Source organism: Canis lupus, chromosome 18, assembly GCF_003254725.2.
Source record: "Canis lupus dingo isolate Sandy chromosome 18, ASM325472v2, whole genome shotgun sequence".
NCBI lineage: Eukaryota > Metazoa > Chordata > Mammalia > Carnivora > Canidae > Canis > Canis lupus.
The window spans coordinates 41,424,077-41,446,117 of NC_064260.1; the positions used below are offsets into that span (position 1 = coordinate 41,424,077).

A 22,041-nucleotide genomic window follows, 5' to 3' on the forward strand; every position below is an offset into this window, starting at 1 on the left:
ATTGAGCCTGGTATTGGGATCCCTGCTCACAGGGAGTCTGTTTCTCCCTCTCCCTTTACCACTTATTCATTCTCTCTCTCTCTCTCTCTCTCTCTCTCTCTTTCTCTCTCTTCTCTCTCCCTTTCTCTCTCAAATAAATAAAATCTTAATAATAAAATAAACTATATTACTAAAATATAGTTTTCAAAACAATATGGTACTAGCATAAAAACAGACACATAGACCAGTAGAACAGAATAGAGAACCCAGAAATAAATTTTTGCATACACAATCAACTGATATTTGATAATAGTGCCAAGAATACACAATGGAGAAGGGATAGTTTGTTCAGTAAACAGTGATGGGACAGGGCAGCCCAGGTGGCTCAGTGGTCTAGCACCACCTTCAGCCCAGGGCGTGATCCTGGAGACCCAGGATCGAGTCCCAAGTCAGGCTCCCTGCATGGAGCCTGCTTCTCCCTCTGCCTGTCTCTGCCTCTCTCTTTCTCTGTCTGTGTCTCTCATGAATAAATAAATAAAATCTTAAAAAAAAAACCAGTGATGGGACAACTGGATAATCACACGCAGGAGGACAAAACTGGACCCCCATCTTACACTATTGACAAAAATTAACTCAAAATAGATTAAAGACTTAAATGTAAGACCTGAAACCATAAAACTCCTGGAAGAAAACATAGGAGAAAGGTCTTTGACATTGGTCTTGGCAACAAATTTTTTTTTGAAATGACACCAAAAGCACAAGCAACAAAAGCAAAAATAAACAAGTGGGATTACACCAAATTAAGAAACTTCTTTCTGCACAGAAGCACCTGGATTTCTGTGTGCTAATATAGAAAAATGTCCAAGATATATTGTTAAGTAAATACAGCAAGTTTCAGATCCACTTATATAATATCTTATTGTTCATGTAAAAGGTAAAATAAGAAATAAGAATACATATTATACATGAATTTGCTTAAAGAAACTTCAAAAGAAACATAGGAATATAAGTCTTTTTCCAGTGGGGTTGTGGCAGGGGAAAGGAAGAATGAAGAAAGGAATGGAAGGAAATATGTTACTTATGCACCACATTATTTTGTTGATTTTTCTAACCCTTATGAATATATTACCCTCGCACAAAACTAAGTTAAAAACTAAAGTCATTATAAAAGAAAAGATAAATTCAACTAATTCTGTATAATCATCTAAACACAGAAACAATGGAAGAAGCCAAAAGAAAGAACTGGTTGATTTTACCACATAGAAATGTAAAGCCTTGAACACTGAAAACTTTGTAAAGAAGACTCAAAGCTAACTAAATTATCCCTATACACACACACACACACACACACACACACAGAGTAAACTAAACAATAAGCTATATAACTTGCAAAATATTTTTATTTTATATTTTAAATAATTCCTGATTTACAAAAAAAGTTGCAGTAATAATACAAAGAATTCTTGTGTAGTTATAATTCAAATTCCCCAAAATTAATATTTTGCCACATTTTATCATTCATTCTCTCAATAGATAGGTAAGCAAACAGAATTTTTTCTGAAATGTTTCAAAGTTGATATAACAATCCCCATTTCCCCAATCAGAAGATATTCTCTGACATAAACAATACTACAATAATCAGAATCAGCAAGTAACTCTGATACAATTCTAGCATCTCATCTACACAGCTCATGCTCACTAATGACCTTCATCTAGTACAGAATCCAGTCAAGTATCACAGGTTACCTTCAACTATCTATATCTGCATCTGGAATCTAGAGAAATTCTTCAATCTCTTTTTCATACTTTTGAAGAAGGCAAGCTATTAATTTTGCAGAATGTTTTTCAATTGGGATTTGCCTGATATTTTATCATGGGTTAGACTCACATGATAAGTACTTTGGGTAGGACACCACAGTAGTGATATTCCACAGTAATGTGCCTCCCCAGTCTCAGAACCGATGATATTTATTTGGGTAATCATTTGAGGAGCTGTCTTCTGGTTTTCTCTACTGTAGAGTTACATTTTTTCTTTTGCAATGAATAAGTATCTTGTGGAGGGATATATTTTGAAACTATATAAAATCTTGTTTCCCATCAAGAAAATGTTTAAGAACAGTGTTCAATTCGTCAAGAGTGCTTTCACAAGGAAAGTGTTACAATCTTTCTTAAAAATCAATTTAACACTATACATCAAAAGTCACTGTACCTTTTAGCACAGTAAATTTACTATAGCAAGTGAGTCTAACAGAATTGCAGAATTCTGTTCAAGAATGATTCCACAGTGAGGCACCAGGATGGATCCAACTCAGTTAAGCATCCAACTCTTGATTTCAGCTCAGGTCCTAGTCTCAGGGTTGTGGAATCCAGCCCTGCTCCAGCTCCATGCTCAGAGCAGAGTCTGCTGGAGATTCTCTCTCTCTCTCTCCTTCTCCTTCTGCCCCTCCCCTGGCTCTCTCTCTCTCTCTCACACACACACACACAAATATATAAACAAATATTTTAAAAATACTTCCACAGTGTTATTTATAGCAATAAAAAATTAGAAACAATCTCAACATCTAACAGAAAATTACTAATCAAGTTACAGTACATTCATAAGAGGAATTATCTTACAAGTTATTATAATACACTTTTTGAAGATGAGATAGTTAGAATTACTCCAGAAACAACAAGCCCTATGAACTTTCCTTCATCTCATTCTGCCCCTTCAATTTGGACTCCGTATCACTCTAAACCCAAGGATCAATACCAAGCTCAGCCTCTATTTCTCTTCTAGCTTCATCGTCCTGATCCACAGCTTCTTCATGGCCTTCTTCACTTCAGCATTTCTTAGGGAGTAAATGACAGGGTTGAGGAGTGGGGTGATCACTGTGTAGAACACAGCCACTGTCTTGTCTGCAGACAAGGTGGTAGAAGGCCTCAGATAGATGAAGATACATGGCCCAAAGAATAAGGTAACCACAGTGATATGGGACCCACAGGTGGAGAGGGCCTTGCTCCGCCCCTCAGAGCTTCGAGTCCTCAAATGGAGCAAAATGACCACGTAGGAGGCTAAGATGATCCCAAAGCTGATCACAGACAAGGTCCCCCCATTGGCAACAATCAGCACACCAATGAGGAAGGTGTCAGAGCAGGCAAGTTTGAGCACAGGAAGCAGGTCACAGAAATAGTGGTCAATCACATTGGGACCGCAGAAGGGCAAGCGGAAGATCAAAAGGATTTGGGCAAAGGAATGTACAAAGCCTCCCACCCATGCCATTCCCACCAGGACAGCGCATACCTGCCGGTTCATCATAACGGTATAGTTGAGGGGCCTACAGATGGCCACATAGCGGTCATAGGCCATCACAGTGAGCAGGAGGATCTCAGTGCCACCGAAGAAGTGCATGAAAAAAAGCTGTGTCATGCAGCCCCACAAAGAAATTGCTTTCCTTTCAGCCAGCAAATCCGAGATGAGTTTGGGTGCTGTTGTAGAGGAGTAGCAGATCTCCACAAAGGATAGATAGCTGAGGAAGAAGTACATGGGGGAACCAAGCCTTCTGCTGGTCATGACAATGAGCACAATGAGGAGATTCCCCAGCACAACTGCTGTGTACAAAAACAGAAACAGCACAAAGAAAACTTTCTGTACATCCTGATTGGAAGAAAGTCCCAGAAAAACGAATTCGGTCACATTGTGTGTGTTACCCATGAAGGCGCCTCAGGTGGCAGTAATTTGGGTGGGGCGATCTGAAATGATACAAAAGATTTATTCATCAAGTGCATGAATTATATAATAATCCCTCTCAAACTTGAAAAGCTTGTGAGCTGGGTATTGAAAGATGAGTAGAAGTTAGTTTGTTTGGTGTAGAAAAGGGGAAGATCATTCCAAAAATGAAGAAGAGCATACTAGCCCATGAAAATCCACTCACGTGTGGCTGGAGTGAAGGGCAGAAGAGCAAAGATGAAACTAGAAACATAGTCTAGTACCAGTTCCAGAAGGACTGTTATGCATTTGGGGGTTTATCCTGCAGACAATGGGGACTCACCAGGAATGCTAGTTAACTGGAAAGCAAAATCATTTTGTATGTAAAGATTGGACTGGTGGGAGTAGACCCATGGAGGGGGCACCTATTAGGAGAAAAATGCCCCCTCAGATGATGGTGGCAGCAAGGATAGTGTTGCTGTCTCCATGTTAGAGGTCTCCCTATGACGTCTGAATGCTTTTAGCTATCTTTTGCCTTCAGCTTCTCTCCCTCCCACTTCCTTTTGTTCCCTGTCCATCCTTGGTTTGCAGAACATGATTCTTACCTCTCCATTTACTCTTCAGACTCTTCAGAAAAGAGGTCCCTTGACACTCAGCATTCGTTCTTATTTTTGCTTCTCCTAATTCCCTCCTTCTACGCTTGGTCACTTGGTGATTTCATCCCATTCCAAGGGTCTGGTTCAATCCATACACAATTCTTCTCTTCACTGATATCTCCTATCATATGCCCCCCAGTGGCAAGAGAAGCACAAACACCCTCTGTCCCAACTGTCCACTTATGCTGACACAACCTTCTCCACATCCAGCCTTCCAACACCTTGGGTCATCACCAAGACTGTGCACTGACTGGTTTGCACACTGTCCTCATCCATTCTGGACCAAGGTGACTGAGGTCTGTGTGTATCAATACAGCTCCTCCTACAGTGAGGTTCATGACATTCATTCATGCCACAAAGCTTTCTTGCTCTAGCATCTGGGGCAGGCTCAGCTGATGAAGGACCACTATGAGCCAGAAGGGAATCATAGATAGAGTTTATGCCTTCAGAGACAAAGATGGCAGCAGAGACTAGAGAGAGACCAAACTCTCAGCTCAGCTGGGGAATTTTACCAACAGGCCATTCATCAGAGGAAGTACTGCTAGGAGTCCAGACTCCTGGGTTTACATTAGGTTTCTTCAGGTGATTATGTGATATCTAAAAAGTTCTTTAACCTCTCAGAGATTCAATGTCCAAACTGTAGCTTGGAGATACTCCTGCCTTACAGGTAGATCCCACTCCCAGCCCATCCCAGAACTTAAGTTCCCATCCTCTATACTGCCTTGAATTCTTCTCAGATAGGAAATCTATCTTCTAAATCCATAAGCCCTTATAGTCAGCGGCCCTCTTCTCACAGAACATTTTCAAACCATAGCACTTTTCACACTAAACTATAATTGTTTTGTGACCATCTGCCCACTAAATTGTGAATTTCCTGGAGGCAGAGATTATAGCTTGCTCATCACTCCATCCCCAGTGCTAACTGAAGCATTGCCAAGAAATAGCATTCAGTGTATGTAAATAGAATCAATGGGAGGGGATTGCCTGGCTGGCTCAGTCAGCAGAGCATGCAACTCTTAATCTTGGGGTTATGAGTTCTAGCCTCATGTTGGGGATAGAAATTACTAAAAAAGAAACAAAACAGAATTAACAATGAGTATTGAGGGTTTAGACTTTTTAACACAGAATTTGGTACACTGTAGGTAGTCAGTAGATATTGAAAAAACAAAGATCCTCCAGAACTATAGCTTCTCCATCTCTGAATCCGAGCACCTAACACTGTCTCAGGTAAAGACCAGACCTATGTGAGAGCACTTTGTAAAATGCCTTGTGTTTCATGGCAACATTCCCCTTGCTTTCAAAGTGGAATTGACTCTTAACTATAGGAAACAAACTGGAGGGAGGTGGGTGGGGGAATGAGGTAATTGGGTGATGGGCATTAAGGAGGACATGGAATGTGATGAGCCCTGGGTGTTATACACAACTGACAAATTATTTGAACTATACATCTGAAACTCATGAGGTAATATATGTTGGATAATTGAATTTAAATAAAAAACCATTTTTAGGGGCACCTGGGTGGCTCAGCATCTGCCTTTAGCTCAGATCATGATCCCAGGGTCTTGGGATTGAGCCCTGCATTGGGTTCACTGCTCAGTGGGGAACCTACTTTTCCCTCTCCCTCTGCCTGCCACTCTCCATACTTATGCTCTGTGTGTGTGTGTGTGTGTGTGTGTGTGTCAAATAAATAAATAAAATCTTTTTTAAAAAATTTTAGTGAGATTATAATCATGACATGCAAAGAAGCACATGCTTGCAAAACAAAACTCACCCTAGTGTTTCTGTGGCTCTGCTATTCTCACCACAGTTCCTTCTTTTGTATTCTCACCACAGTTCCTTCTTTTGTATTTAAGTAACACCTAAGTAGTCAGCTCTTGCAGGTTCCTCAGTTAGCCAATTAGAAAATATGAAGACTCTGCTACCAAACAGAGCCTATATCTTACAGGGGTTTCCAGATGGAGGATCTGTTCATCCTGGAGCCTAGGACTCGAAAATGCTGAGACTAGGCCATTGAGCCTCAATTACCAGCTGATTTAAAACAAGAGTAAAGTAGACTTGCCTCCAAGGTATTCCTGAATTCTGGCAGTTCAGCCTTGAGTTCACACTGCTTGAGAGATACCAAGGGGGAGGTCATCATGATCAAGTGAGAGAAGATTGCTCCCCGAGAGCCATCCATATACTTTACCCTTCCTAATTAGGCAGACAACCTCATGGGAAGGAGGAGCTGGATAATAAAATCTTATTTTTATTATCCAGGTCCTCCTGTAACTTATGTTACCTACAAGGAAATGAAGAAAAAAATTCATCTAATGTTCACAGGGTACTTACTCTGAATGGGGCTCTAATAAGAAATAATTACGTGAACGCTCCAAAATTTGAAGAGAACATGTATTTATTCTCTAACAGGTCATCATGAAGTTGAGTTTCTGTGAAAGTCTATCAGCCAAAATATATTCTATATTGAAATGCTCAGTTTAAAAATCTAAGGGAGATAAATTTCTTAATGTGGGTCTATGAATATTTATTATAAGAAACACATCTGTTAAAAATGTTTGTGGTATAAGACTATTTGTTCACCTAAATTACATTTGTTATATAAGAGGTTGGTTTTATTTCCTCACCTGGTAAAGATTAGCCCACTGGCTATGGGTTAATCCTTCCCCTCTCCCGTTCTAATGAAACTCTACCATTATAAAGGATGTACAGGTTCATTCAGAATTAGTATTATATCTATCAATGACTCAACTGGTTTATGTTTTTTTTTAAATGGGAATGTCAAAGAATGTTTATAGCAGCTTTTATTCATAACAACCAAAAACTGAAATCAAACCAAATGTCCACCAACAGAAGAATACATTTCCTTCTGTTGTGGTACATGTATAAATGGACTACTATTCACCAAACAAAAAGAACAAACTATTGTAACCCACAACACAGTGAATATTTAAAAACATTATGTTGAGTGAAAGAAGTCAGACACAATAGAGTACATGTTTTATGATTCCATTTTATGAGTTTATGAAGGGGCTAAATTCCATGATGATAGAAATTAGATCAGTAGTTGCTTATGGGGAGTGAAGATTGCCTGAAAGAGATCATGAGAGAAGATTCTGGGGTACGGGAAATATTCTACATATTGGTTGGGACTTAGGTTATACAGTTATATAAATTTGTCAAAACTCATTGAGTTGTACACTTAAGAGCTGAGCATTTCAGTGAATATAAGTTATGTCTCAATTTAAAGAAGAAAACAGCTGGGATGAGGAACCACAAAGGAGGGAAAATCTGATCCTGGTGTCAGAATACTTGAATTTGTGCTCAAGCTTTATGCCTGATTTATTCAGGAGCAGCGATGGCTGGTGTTTCCCAACATTTGTTTTCTCCTTCTTCCTTCTATAGTTTTAAGAACTCTGAGTTTTTATCTGGGAACATACCCACCTAGAATAAAAATTACATTACCCAGCCTCCAAGCAACTTTAAGAAAGGGAACATGTGCTTATATTGCCCCTTTCTCTTTCCTGATGTCAGGAATGCTGCCATTATGCCTTCCTCTGCAGCACCATCTTGGACATAAGATAGATGGCAATGAAAGCTATAACGGATGGAGAAACAAGAGAGAACATTTCCATCCTGAACTATCTACTTCTTGACTTCTATCTTGTTTTAGATTCCATCCCCTGTAGACAAATCCTAATCTAAATGATGTTTCAAACTCCAAATTGCACATTGGGAATGACTCAGATTTCATGGACCTCACAGGATTGCTATGAGACTCCAATGAAATTGAAATAATCGATGTGAAAGGGCTATGAAATATACATAAGATGTAATACAAATACAACAATCACTCTACTCATAACCCTAAATATAGCTTCGGGGCATTTTCATGCATTTGAAAAGTTGTTATATTTTCATTGCAAGGTAATAGATTAACATCACTTCTATAATGCAACTAAAAGTAATTCATAAGAAAGAGCTCTTCTAGCTCCCAATTAGCTCACATCTAGCTCAAGCCTTTCCCAAAGGATAAAGATAGATAATGTTGTCCCATTTTAATATCTTTTATCAATTCAGTAGTTACTGAGTGCTTAGCCTCTGACACTCAACACACTAGGTACTAAAGCAGAGTACTTCTCCTTGAATCTTTCCACCAAATAGAAGTTTGCCAATAACTGAATTACCAACAGTAAATTCAGAGAATTAACCAATTCAAAGATTTAGTTAGGTATTAGGCAAGTGACCGATTCACTGAACTACTAATTTATCAAAGACAACTTCCATTTCTGATCTATTCTACTGCTTTTACTATTCAATAAGAAGCCTTAGAAAATCTAAGTTGTAAAACACACAGAAAATCAACATTCGGTGAATCTAGATCTACAAATCCATAAAGCATGAGAGAGAAATTGAGATATACCAAACTGGCAAAAAGATTCAGACCCTATTTCCAAACTGTTCATCTCAAGTAAAACCTTCAAGACAGCAGGGAAGGATATGTCAATGCCCATGTTCAACAAAATAAAGAATGTGAAGTAAGCATGACTTTTCTGCTCTTCTTTGATATATGTATTTGCCATTCACCTCTAATGAGTTTGTGCTGAGACCAAATAACCACAAGTCCTCAATAGTGTGCAACAATAAGTATTTATTCTCACATCAGTGCAGTGTGTCTGCAGGTTAGCTGGGGCAGCTCTGCCTCTGGCTGCAATTGGGTGAGTCAGGTGAAGTTCTTCTGCTCCATGAGTGGCACTCTGCAGCCCAGGCTGTGGAGCAGCTCTTCCCCAGCATCTCGTAATGGTGACAAGGACACAAGAGGCAAACAATACATGAGGTCCCTTAAGATTTAGGCTCTGACACACTGTCATTTCCATAACATTCTATTAGCCAGAACAAGTCATATGGCTGAGGCCAAAGTCAAGGGATAGAGAAGTATATTCCATGTGTAGTGGAAAGAACTTCAAAGTCACATTGAGAAGGGCCTAGACCCAAGGAGTAAACCACTGGGGGTGGATAATTCAACCTGAAACAGGAAGGCTTGGCTAACACACGGGAAAACATGCCCAGACACAATTCCCCATCTGCTCCCTCTACCTACGTCCCTTTCTCAAGAAGGTAAATCTAAAAATGAAGTGATACAGCAAAGTCAGTTGACTAGACTAAAAATTCAATTGGAAGAGAGAAACCAACATACATAAAATGCTTGATATTTATGATATCCAAAAAGCTGAAATTCAAAACGTACAAAAATTCTCCCCAAAGATATTGCTCATTGCAGGCTTCAGCATAAGTGCAATGAATTTTACAAAGGCCTAATAGAAATATGTTTCTGAAAAATCAAAACTTCGGTGATAGCAAATTACTGCTTGGGGAATTAGAAAATTGCTAATTAGCAAATTTACTAAAAATTGGCAAATCTGCTGCTTGGTGACTTTATTTGCAGTGAATTGGCCCAGAACTCTGGGTGCAGGGATGTATATATGTAAATAAGACCTTCTCCCCACTTTCGGAAATTGCAGGATGGTTTGGTTTCTATTCACAACCCTCAAGCACTCATATCGCAGGACCTCATTCCCTTATTCTCTAGAGGAAAATGAGCAGATGCACTTATGGGAAAACTGGGACATTATGGAAAAGGTTTATTGCACTTGGGCCAAGTGTCCATGCCAAGGAAACCAGATTACAGAGAGTGATCAGTCACCTGCCTGAGGTTGAGCTGGATTTCAGTCACTCTGGCACCAATTCAAATCCTTGCCACTATGTCCAGGTGCACCACCTTCCAAGATATCCCATCTACCAACACTCCCCGTGGCAGACATTTCTTCTAATGACAAGCCTGACCTCGCTTAAGCAGCCCAGGAGAACTGTAGTGACTAATCTAAACTGACAACATAATCCCATTTCTCTTTACCACTATTCACTATCCTGGCCTCCTTTGCAGCTACACATGGACATGCAGTAAGAAATAAGAAAATTTTCTGTTCTGGTCAATAAGGAAAAAATAAGAATTGTTCTGAGAAGTCTCTAGGAAATATTTCCTAAATAAAAAAGAGTTCCTCCTTCCCCTCACGTGAGCATATAATACCTAGACATGCTGTAGCCATCATGCAGCCATGAGGGGGAGCCAAGAGAACTGAAGATGCACAAGGGGCACCTGGGTAGCTCAGTGGTTGAGCATCTGCTTTTAGCTCAGGTCCTGATCCTGGGGTCCTGGGATCAAGTCCTGCATCAAGCTCCCCGCGGGGTGCCTGCTTCTGCCTGTGTCTTTGCCTCTCTGTGTCTCTCATGAATAAATAAATAAATAAAATCTTAAAAAAAAAAAAAGAACTGAAGATGCACAAACGAGGTGCTCTGGTATCACAGAATTAAAACAACCCTAGAACCAACCACTGGTCTCCAAACTTTTTGTTGAGTCAACAATAAATGTCATCTGACTTAAGCCAGAGGTTCTGAAAACAGTGACATAGTAAATATTTTAGGCTTTGTAGACTGTACAGTCTCCGTCAACCATGCTATACCACAAAAGCTATCATAGAGAAAAGTAAAGTAATTAGCATGACTGTAGTCCAATAACCTATTTATGGACACTAAAATTTTACATTCACATAACTTTCATGTATCAACAAATATTATTCTACTTTGATTTTTTAAGTATAAAAATCATGTTAGTTTGTAGGTCATATAAAAATAGGCAATGACTGGAGGGTATTATGCTGAGTGAAGTAAGTCAGTCGGAGAAGGACAAACATTATATGTTCTCATTCATTTGGGGAATATAAATAATAGTGAAAGGGAAAATAAGGGAAGGGAGAAGAAATGGGTGGGAAATATCAGAAAGGGAGACAGAACGTAAAGACTGCTAACTCTGGGAAACGAACTAGGGGTGGTAGAAGGGGAGGAGGGCGGGGGGTGGGAGTGAATGGGTGACGGGCACTGGGTGTTATTCTGTATGTTAGTAAATTGAACACCAATAAAAAAAAAAAATAGGCAATGAGCTAGATATGGTTTAAGCAATACCTCAGTGCCCAGATAGCAACTGTCTAGAAAGAAAAAGGTCTTCTAAAATCATCCAAACTAATGGTTAATAATAGTTCCATTGTGTTTCACATCCAAGAGATATTTCCATTCTAATAATATCCAATGCCTATGAAATAAAGATCCTACTGTGGAATTTCAGGCATTAGAATCAAGTTCATAGGATAGGGGTACCAAATGAAGTATTAAAGCCTTCCCGGGACTCCCATAAGACCACACAACATTGGAAGAAAAGGACAAAGCAAACACAAACTTCCGTATCCATATGCCACAGACTTTCTACACAGCATGGCACACTAACACCAAGAGGCAAAGTGGATAAACCCAAGGTTGCACAGGTAGAAGGTGATAGGGCAGGAATTCCAATCTAGGTGGTCCTTCCCTGAAGGCTGTGCATTTTGCACTCTGGGAAACTGAAGAAGAGAAGATGCAGCTCTTCTCCAAAACATTCTCCAAAATACAGACATCAATGAATCCATGCAGCTATAATTAGTACAATGGAATACAGGGGCTCATCTAAATACAAAAGCAAAATACAAACAAGTTATGTTGTCCTCAATTCCTCACAGTTGATTAAAATCAGAATGCTTATTTGGCCACCCTATACATGATAATTTCTTGTATGTTTTCATTTTTATCCCATCCCAGAGTTCACTTTCTTCCCCCACAGCTTCCTCATGGCATTTTTCACCTCTGCATTTCTGAGTGTGTAGATGATGGGGTTCAGCATGGGAGTGACAACCGTGTAGAACACGGCCACCAGTTTGTCCTCAGTGAAGGTGGACGGAGGTCGCATGTAGAGAAAGATGGCAGGTCCAAAGAACAAAAGGACCACCATGATATGAGAGGCACAGGTGGAGAGGGCTTTGCGCCTCCCCTCTGCAGAATGGTTCCTCAAGTTGAACAGGATGACAATATAGGAGGACACTAGGAGGAGGAAGGAAAAGATAGAAAATAACCCACTGTTGGCCAACACAATAACCCCCTCCACAGAAGTGTCAGTGCAGGCAAGCTTGAATAAGGGATGGAGGTCACAGAAGTAGTGGTCAATTACATTGGGACCACAGAAAGACAACTGGAGTGTAATAATAATCTGAACCATGGAGTGAAAAAAGCCACCAATCCAGGAACCAGCCACCAGAAGGCGACACACAGACCGGCTCATGATGGTTGTGTAGTGAAGGGGTTTGCAGATGGCCACATAGCGGTCATAGGCCATTACCGTAAGCAGGAAGATCTCAGTGACTCCAAAGAAGTGGAAGAAGAATATCTGAGCTACACAGCCCTCCAGGGAAATGGTTTTAATCTTGGCAAGTAAGTCTGTGATGAATTTAGGGACAACAGTAGAAGAGTACGTGATCTCCACCAGGGACAGGTAGCTGAGGAAAAAGTACATGGGGGAATGCAAACTCTTACTGACATTGACTGTCAGGACAATGAGGCCATTGCCCACCACCGTGGCCAGGTACACGAGAAGAAATATCACAAAACACACTCTCTGCACCTCTGGATCCTGGAAAAGACCAATGATAATTAACTCAGTCACGTTATTTGTATTCGCCATGGGATCCAATCAGGTGTTCTGGACACAGGTCATGAGAGATCTGCAATAAAACAAACATTGTTGTAACCAATTCACCTCATTTATAACAAATTAGACAATGTAACCTGCATTATGATATATTAATCACCAATTCATTAATTTAGCCCGTATGTACTTATTCAGCATTAACTATTAGCAATCTAACAATTTGTATATTAGAAAATTAAGGCTCAGGGAGATGATTATTTACCCAGGATCACGCAGAAAGTGATGAATTCTGGGCCTCAGAGCCAGGCTTTCTAACTTCAGCAAGGATTCTTTCGAATTTACCAGATGATTTGAATTTGAGGAGCCATTCAGGTTCATAGCCTACTCTTTTACCCTCTTCATTGCATTTCTCTTCTATTGGGGAATCCTCATGACATACTTGTGCTCCTAAATTCCTCATTTCCTTCTTCTCTGCCTTGGGAGACATCTTCTCACTGATAATATTTCCCTTTCCAAAAGGTCCTGAGCATAGTTCTGTTCACTCAGTTATACCAGTCTTCAACTCAGGTCAGATTCTCCACCATTTCACAGGCATCAATAACCATGTTCGAACGACAGGTGTTCTAATCCTCTGGAGAGAATTCAGCTTACTAGTTTGTCTCCATTTCACTACTACTTTCCTATCTTTTACCCCACTAACCAAACTGAAAGATCCTTAACTCAGAGAGCTCATCCTCCTAGAGCATCATTATGGCTGGCCAGCCTGGCACTCTGGTTCCAGGTTGGTAGTCAGCAGCCAAGTAGATCATAACAAAAGTTATCCCCTGAACAGATCATTACTGAGAACTTCTTAGTCTATATCTATACACCCTTCTTCCCTTAAGACTATCCATAAGGGTGCACAGACTATCCACAAGACAACATTCATGCTAACAATCTCCTAGGACACAAAACAATATTTTCTAGATTAAAGTGCCATCTTCAGAATTTTTTTACCACATTTGAGCCATGAGAAATAAGGAAGAAATAATATGAACATCTTGACTCCACTATAAAATTTATCTTCATTGCATTTCCCTTTATCTTTGAAATTTTCAAGAAATGCTCTTTTATGAAAGTAAAAATATATCTGAACAGCAAGAAACAGTCAACAGAAAAAACAAAGGTCATAGACAGATGGAAAGAAAGCAGTGTGTGTCAGAAATCATCAGTAAGGATACGTGCTGAAGTGTGAAATTTCCTAAGAGAGAAGATACAGGAGTTCTCCTCAAAAAAAAAAAAGAAAAAAAGTAACTATATGAGATGAATATGTTAATTAGCTTAACTCTAGTAATCATTTCATTATGTTTATTGGAACATCAAATTGTAAATATTAAATAGGTCTGATTTTTATCAAAGAAAAAATGTTTAACATTAAATTGAGTCATTGACCTGAAAAACATTGGAAAACTAGTATTTAAGAGCAATATTAGAAAAAAAGACCATGGTATTTCAGAGATGCAGAGTATCCTTGATCTTTGACTTTTTTTTTTTTTTTTTTTACTTAATTCAATTTGCCAAAGATGTAGTTTTCAACAATTCATCAGTTGCATATAGCACCCAGTGCTCATTATATCATGTGCCCTCCTTAATGCCCGTCATCCAGTTAACCTACCCACCACCACCCCTTCAGCAACCCTGTTTGTTTCCCAGAATTAAGAGTCTCTCATGGTTTGTCTTCCTCTCTGATTTTTTTCCCATTCAGTTTCCCCTTCCCTTATGGTCCATTGTACCATCTCTTATATTCCACATATCAATGAAACCCATGGGATTGTCTTTCTCCAATTGACTTATTTCACTTAGATTCTTGACTTTCAATCTCTGATTCAGTCCCTTCTATACTTGGATACCACAGAACGTCCTTTATTCCTCAAATAAATTCTCCTCTTTGCTTAAACTAGTTTGATGGTTTTCTGTTTCTTGGAAACAAAACCTCCTAAGATTTGAACCTAGGAAAAAATAAATAAAATTGAAAACCATAGCAATAGTAAGAAAGTTCAAAATACAATTACTAGTTAGAAAACACAACTGAAAAATATTTCCTTCACAATAGCCATGTAATTATGCAGAGAAAACCATAAAACTACTAAGGGAACACCAAAAAATTCATATATAAAAGAAAAACTGTATCCACCAAAAGTAATTTTTATAAACTCATGTTTAAACAATAAAAATCCACATAAAGATCTTGACTCTCTCTAAATTTATCTACAAACTTATGCAACTTCAATCAAATCCAAAAGAATTTTTCTTTGCAATTTATATAATTATATAATTATTATAAAGGTCGTCTGTATGGGGAAAAAGGGTAGGGAGAGATCAGCTATGCACCAAAACAAAAAGAAACTGCCCCTCCAAGAGCTAGGTTCCAGGAATAGAAGCACAGCAAAGAAATTACACTGGTACCCATTCTAAGCACAAGCAGTATTGTGTAAGTTCATCAGTGCAAGGCTCTGGCCAATAGGAGCAATGCTGTGGGCACCAAGCACCCAGAATCATTAGGAATATCTAACACCACCTCAGCACATCTTGGAACATCAAGTGAATGAATGACTAGAAGACAAGATTGTGAAGACTCCTAGAGAATCACCTTTCACCACATCCTCACTTGTGAGCCCAAGGAAAGCATTTGGACAGAGGTTAGGGTTGCAGCTGATGAGACTAAGCTATGGGGGGAAAGGAGACCTAGAGGGAATTGTGACTTGGAAGATACTCTGATGACATCCTCACTCTCCAAGCTGCCCAGCTGTATCACATTTGATCCATGCTTCCACCTGATGTCTGCGCCAGTCAGCACCACACCCCATGAATTTCTCATTAAACCATCCCCCACCAACCCCCTGCCATTTCTCTCCATTCTTCTTGCCACCCCTTCTCACATGCTGTCAGCAGATGCCCAAACTACCAATGCCTCTTGTCTCCAGGTGCTCACTCCCATCCATCCCACACACAGAAGCCAGAAAATTGTGTCCTAGACCCTTCTTTCCTCAGATCTTCCCCTGAGTAGGAATAGCCAGGGGAAACCTGAATTCCTCAGACTCACTTCTAAAGAATTCCACAGACTGACCCACCTCAGCAGTCACCCTCTTACCCACTAAACTTCAAATCATCTCTGTTCATGTCCTCTCCCCATCCCAGAGCCCACCCTGCTCATTCCCACATGGAGCCTCCCTTTGCCAGAAATGCCCTCTCCTTATTCTTCCAACCCTATCCACCTTACAACCCAGTTCCAGTCTTGTGTGTTCAGCAAAGCTTGCCTTTCATACTCCAATTCATCTGAATCTTCTCCTTCCTGAGCATTGGAAAATACGTTGGTTATTTTCCTTAAATGTCTATCAAATCATACCACTATCCTAAAAATCTACCAACACCTCCCCAATGCCCATAGCATAAATTCCAATATTCTTGGTATGGACTCCAAGTCCTTCTTGAACTGACCATTACTTACCTTTGTACCCTTATTGTCATTTCCAAATGACTGTTTACAGCTATTCCCAAACCAAAGATGTCCTTTCTCCCTTCTATGTGTTTAGTGTTCCTTCTTTCTAATTGCAAGAAGAACGTATCCCTTGCTCTGTGTTCTTACAGTAACTTGTCATACTTCTTTTTTTAGCAATTTATAGATTCACTATAGTTGTAGCTCTGGAACTATATCTTCTACTAAGAAATATATTATCCTAGCATTCAAAATTATCTCTTAATATATTTCTTAAATCTGTATTATTAGTTACATTTTGGTTAATAATAATGGCTGGTATTCCAACAGTACCAAGTGCCACATATTTTATAAGAGCTCCATATACATTAATTTATGCAATTTTTAAAGAAACCTGTGATATAGATTTTATTATTGTCACCTTTTGACATAGGAGGAAAAATAAGCACAGTTATCAAGTGAATGAACTGTCCTAAAGTCACACAGCAGTGGAGTCAGGATTTCAATCCAAGCAATCTAACTCAGATCCTGTGCTTTTTAACCACTGACTTGTACACTCTTTAAATACATAACACATAAGTGATAGTTAAAAATTAAATATGTCAATCTGTTAGAAGTCCAAGGTATATTTATTCTCTGACAAATACTTCTTTTTAATTGAGATATAGCTGACATACAGTATTAGTTTCAGGTGTCTAACACAGAGATTTACCATTTGTGTATATTACAAAGGGATTACCATGATAAATCTAGCTACCACTGTCACCATACATATACTATTAACTATATTCCCCGTGCTGTACACTGCATACCCATATCTTTTTATTTTATAACTAGAAGTTTGTACCTTTTACTCTCCTTAACTTATTTTCACCAAGTCCTCCAACTCTTTCCCTTCTGGCAACCACCAGATCATTCTCATATCTGTGAGTCTGATGACAAACAAATATTTGTTATAAATGCAAGAACTCCATATTTTTATGATCCACTAGGGAAATTAAGGAAAGTATCCTAGAACCAATCTGAGAGGTCACTCAGAGATAAGAAAGGAATCTTCTAGGAGGATCCAGTTTTTCCAGCCTTAAACCTTAAGATAAGGAGTAACTGATAGCCTTCTTCTATGAAAACCACTTGTTCCTTTCCTATTTTCTGTCTTTTCTGCATTTATTCCTCTCTCTGTTACCTACCACCGGGCATTCCCATCTCTCCCACAGAGCTTGTAAGAATACCTCCTCCCTCCCCACAATTCTGCCTCACTGAGAGACATGGAAAAAAATGTGATGAACAATGAAATGCCTCAATCGGCACATGAGCATGCAGATTCTACATTAGGTGACCTGCTGGACTCTGGACTAGAGCAGAACAATAGAATGCAGACAACAGCCAGAGGTAAATGGAAGACAGACTTGATGTGCCAATGTGACTGACCTCAGATGACCTAGTAAAACCTCCATCCAATCACACACTCCCACTTCATCATTCCCAAATGGTACCTCACAGAATCCCAAAATTGTAAAGGGACTTTAAAACTACCAAATTTTGGGCAGTCCTGGTGGTGCAGCGGTTTAGTGCCACCTGCAGCCTGGAGTGTGAACCTGGAGGCCCAGGATCGAGTCCCACGTCAGGCTACCTGCATGGAGCCTGCTTCTCCCTCTGCCTGTGTCTCTGCCTCTCTCTCTCTCCCCGTGTCTCTCATAGATAAATAAAATTGCTAAAAAATATATTTAAAAAATAAATAAAACTACCAAATTTTATGTTTTGTATAATTTTACCACAATAAAAATAAATAAGTAAATGGAATTTATTACCCCCCAAATATATGTGTGTGTGTGTATGTGTGTATACTCAAAGCAAACCACCTCATTTACAAATGAACACTTATGGCTTAAAGAGAGGAACTGACTTGCCAAGTATCCAGTGGCTACTTAGAGAATTTGCACCTTGTTTCCAGGCATATCACCGCCCTTGAAGTCAGAAAGTCTGGTGTGGCTTCATTTTGCCTTGAAAGAAGGAAATGGATCAGATGGATCTTAAATGTACTCAAGTGCCTCCAATTCAGCATGAACGCAGTCTCCATTGGAATAGATCATTTTCAAGGTGATGATCTGGTTGGAGAAACTAGGAAAGGATGGAGCATTGGATTCCTCTCTGGGAATCCTGGTCCCTGGACAAGGAAGGTGTTTTGGCTACTATTCCCCACCCAGCTGATTTTTCACTGAAGGACCCAATGAGCACAGTCCAGGTCACACTCAGCTAAGCCCCTCAGAGAATGGTGCTGAAAATATTCAGAGACCTTTTACTCTAACTTCCTCTACTTACAGATGAGATGACAGAGGCTGAGAGATGTTCACTGTTCCCCCAAAGCCACACACTAGATATTTGCCAGGCTACTAACTTAGAAATCAGTGTTCTTTAAACGATACTAAGCTAACTGCTGAAGACACTAAGTGATTGTTGCTACTGTGATTCAAGAATCAGATCTCACTGTGCAGCATTGGTGATATAGTGGTGAACATAGCTGCCTTCCAAGAATCAGATCTTGTCCCCAAGAACAAAATACCATGTTCCTAGGGGCTTTTCAAAAACAAATAGGTGGTGTCTAAGAAGAATCACAAAAGAGGAAAGTTCAGAGGATCCGGGTCTGAGCTGAAGGACTGAATTCAAATTATATCTGAATTTATATATCTAAAAAATAAATAAATACCCCAAGAAGTTAGCCAATTCAAACAATTTAAGATCCTGAGTTTGATGTAGAAAATGTACCTACCCACTGAGAGTCCAAGAGTTCTGAATAAATACTTAGATCTTTTTATTCTTTAAAATAAATTAAGCCACACACTATAATCAAGGGAACAACTTCCCCATGGAATTTATTTTCTCTTGGGTGAAACATTGCCAAAGAAACTATGACTTAGGAAAGGTTTAAAATCTGCTTCAATTAATTAGTTTAGTGAAATTTCTGTAAAGTTCTGACACCCAATAATGAAGTAGTAAGAGAAGAAAGTTGAAGGAAGGACATAAAGGGAACTTGTTTCCAGACTGAACTACTAAGAATGGAAAGGAGAAAAAATAGAGAGGAAAGCAAGGGCCAGGACAGCTGGGCACTAGCTCTGATCATAACTGATTACCTACCTAACTTGAGCACGTCATTCACCTCTTCACTTATCGTTCTCCCCTGACTCTGCTTCTATATAAAATAACAGAACAGAGCTGGATTATCTCCATTGTACCCTCCCACTCTAACATTCATGGACTCATGTACAAGTCACTTACAGTCCCCAGTGCCTCACCCTCTCCTTCAATAATGATAGTGGTAATAACAATATAATCTGTGGGAATTCCCTTAGAAAGGAAATTCCCTCATCCATCCATCCATCCATCCATCCATCCATTCATACTTTCATTCAACAAATAGTACTAGGTCCTTAGCCCATAGAATGTAGCCAAGCACTATTCCAGGTACAAGAGATGTGGAAGTAAAAAATACAAAGTCCTTAGTCTCGTGAAGGTTAAATCCTTCATATCCCTACCAGGACATAATGGAGTTACAGACAGACAATAAATAGAAGTTGATTTGCAGAAAGAAAAATAAAGTAATAGGGAATGGGGGGATCCCTGGGTGGCTCAGCAGTTTGGCACCTGCCTTTGGCCCAGGGCGCAATCCTGGAGTCCCAGGATCGAGTCCCACATCGGGCTCCTGGCATGGAGCCTGCTTCTCCCTCCTCCTGTGTCTTTGCCTCTCTCTCTCTCCCTCTCTCTCTCTCTCTCTATCATAAGTAAGTGAGTAAATAAATAAATAAATAAATCCTTAAAAAAATAAAATAAAATGATAGGGAATGCTGATGGACATTATATTATTACAGTAGTAAGCAAAGGCCATCGCTTACCAAGATCTCTGTCTGCTATCTTGAGAAGAAAGGAATAGAATGAGAAATGTAAGAAAACCAGTTAGATGAACATCACAATAATTCAGTCAAGAGATGCTTGTGTCTTAGGCCAGGACAGTAGCAGTGAAGGTTTTAAGAATTGGTCAGATTTGGGATATATATATTATTTTTTAAGATTTTGGTTATATTTTGAAGATAAAATGAGATTTGCTGATGTTTAGATTGAGAGGATAAAGAAAGAGAAATTGAGGATACCTCCAAGGTTTTAGACTTCATCAATCAGGCCAGAGTTGCCATTTACTGAGCTGGGAAGGGCTGCGGGAGAGTCAGAATAGCAGGGAATAATAAGAATTCTGTTTGGGACATTTTACATGAAGTTGCTGTTGGTACACAACCTCAGGAGCTTCCCAGGTGAAATCTGAGACCAGTCCTTATACACAGAGGGCAGGGGGAAACCTTAGAAAGAGACAGACCACTCCAGATTGGTAGGTAGCAGTTTTAATAAGCAAGAGAATGTCCATACACCGCTTGTCTTGGACAATTACAATACAAGATCTCTGCAACCACTTGCCAACTCTTAAAAGTTTATATAGAAATCCTTTACTGGGTTCAGTCACATATACTGTCCAGATGGCCTCCACACCATATTGCTCCTTCAAGGCTGTGTCCTTGGGCAGCTTCTAGCCCAGGGAAGGCATGTGGAGCACACACTCCCAGGACAGGGAAGTGGGGAACATCTTCCAACTGATGGGGTCCAGCTCTCTGACCAACCAGCAGTCACATCCTCAATGACCTCCTCCAACAGTTGTCTTTCAAAATTCTCAGTAGATTTCATCAAGATGGTGACACAGTTTATTCCCAACCTCAGTCCCCCTCACAAAAAGACCAGCTGGCAACTATCCATACACCTAACACCATTTTGTAAATCCCAGAACCCAGAGGTAAAGTTGAAGCACCCACCAACAACAACAACAGAGGCCAGGAAGTACTGTCTTAGCAAGGTAAGATGAGCATTTTAACCTTAATTGCATCGCCTCCCTCTCAGGCCAGTACAGCTGCACCAAGAGGGGCCCCCTGGGCCTACAGCTTCTCCAGCAGGAAAAAGATAACCTAAGATAGACATGAAGCTTCTGAAGTATTCTGATATGCTTCTCAGGAAGCCCACTTGGATCTCAACTCATGGAGAACACTGTGTGGAACCTACAGAGCTCAACTACTGGAGATGATATAGAGACAGGGAGGGTTGGGTGGGGCTTACAGCACCTGGTGTTCAGATATTAGAGGACCAAGTTTTGGTAGCCACAGAACAGAGATCTCAGCCAGCATCTCTGCTTGACCAGGAAGTTCAGTTGGCAATTCTGCCTAATTCAAATCCATAGTCAATGGGCCAACCAACTATAGAGCCCATTCTATGACTCTATGACCCTACCTGGGTAGCTGAGCAAATTCCCAGCGCTACTCAATTGCACAGCACAGTCTCCACCAATCCTTCTGGGATGCAAGGCCATAGACACCCAGCAGTGGTGGAGCACAAACTCCAGAGGGCAAAGGAACAAATTCATAGTTGTGCCCAACTATTGAGCACAGTCTCCAGTCCCACTCCTCCAGGAAGCATAAGCATAGAGACCTATCAGCCATGAGCACATCCTATGGCCTGCCCAAGCAGGGAGCCACGCCAGCAGCCTCGCCCAGTTAGTGAGTATAGCATCTGGCCATGCATAACCAGGGAACCTGATCAGTAACCCTGAGCAGCCTCAGAGCCCAACCTATAGTACCACATAACCATAGAGCTC

At 40.0% G+C, this 22,041-nt stretch overlaps 2 protein-coding genes across 2 annotated transcripts; both read right to left on the minus strand.

Annotated features, from left to right (window-relative positions):
- Positions 1-2,722: 2,722 nt before the first annotated feature.
- On the minus strand, positions 2,723-3,673 carry LOC112663583 (olfactory receptor 4X2-like). Its single transcript, XM_025452657.2, has one exon. The coding sequence runs from the start codon at positions 3,671-3,673 to the stop codon at positions 2,744-2,746; it is 930 nt and encodes a 309-aa protein (XP_025308442.1). The 3' UTR covers positions 2,723-2,743.
- Positions 3,674-11,989: 8,316 nt separating this feature from the next.
- Positions 11,990-12,919, minus strand: LOC112663100 (olfactory receptor 4B1-like). The gene has a single exon (XM_025451688.3). The coding sequence runs from the start codon at positions 12,917-12,919 to the stop codon at positions 11,990-11,992; it is 930 nt and encodes a 309-aa protein (XP_025307473.1).
- Positions 12,920-22,041: the final 9,122 nt, after the last annotated feature.

Bases quoted from the DNA above. Each gene is read 5' to 3' on its own strand.
- LOC112663100 (XM_025451688.3), bottom strand. From the start codon at position 12,919: ATGGCGAATACAAATAACGTGACTGAGTTAATTATCATTGGTCTTTTC.
- LOC112663583 (XM_025452657.2), bottom strand. From the start codon at position 3,673: ATGGGTAACACACACAATGTGACCGAATTCGTTTTTCTGGGACTTTCT.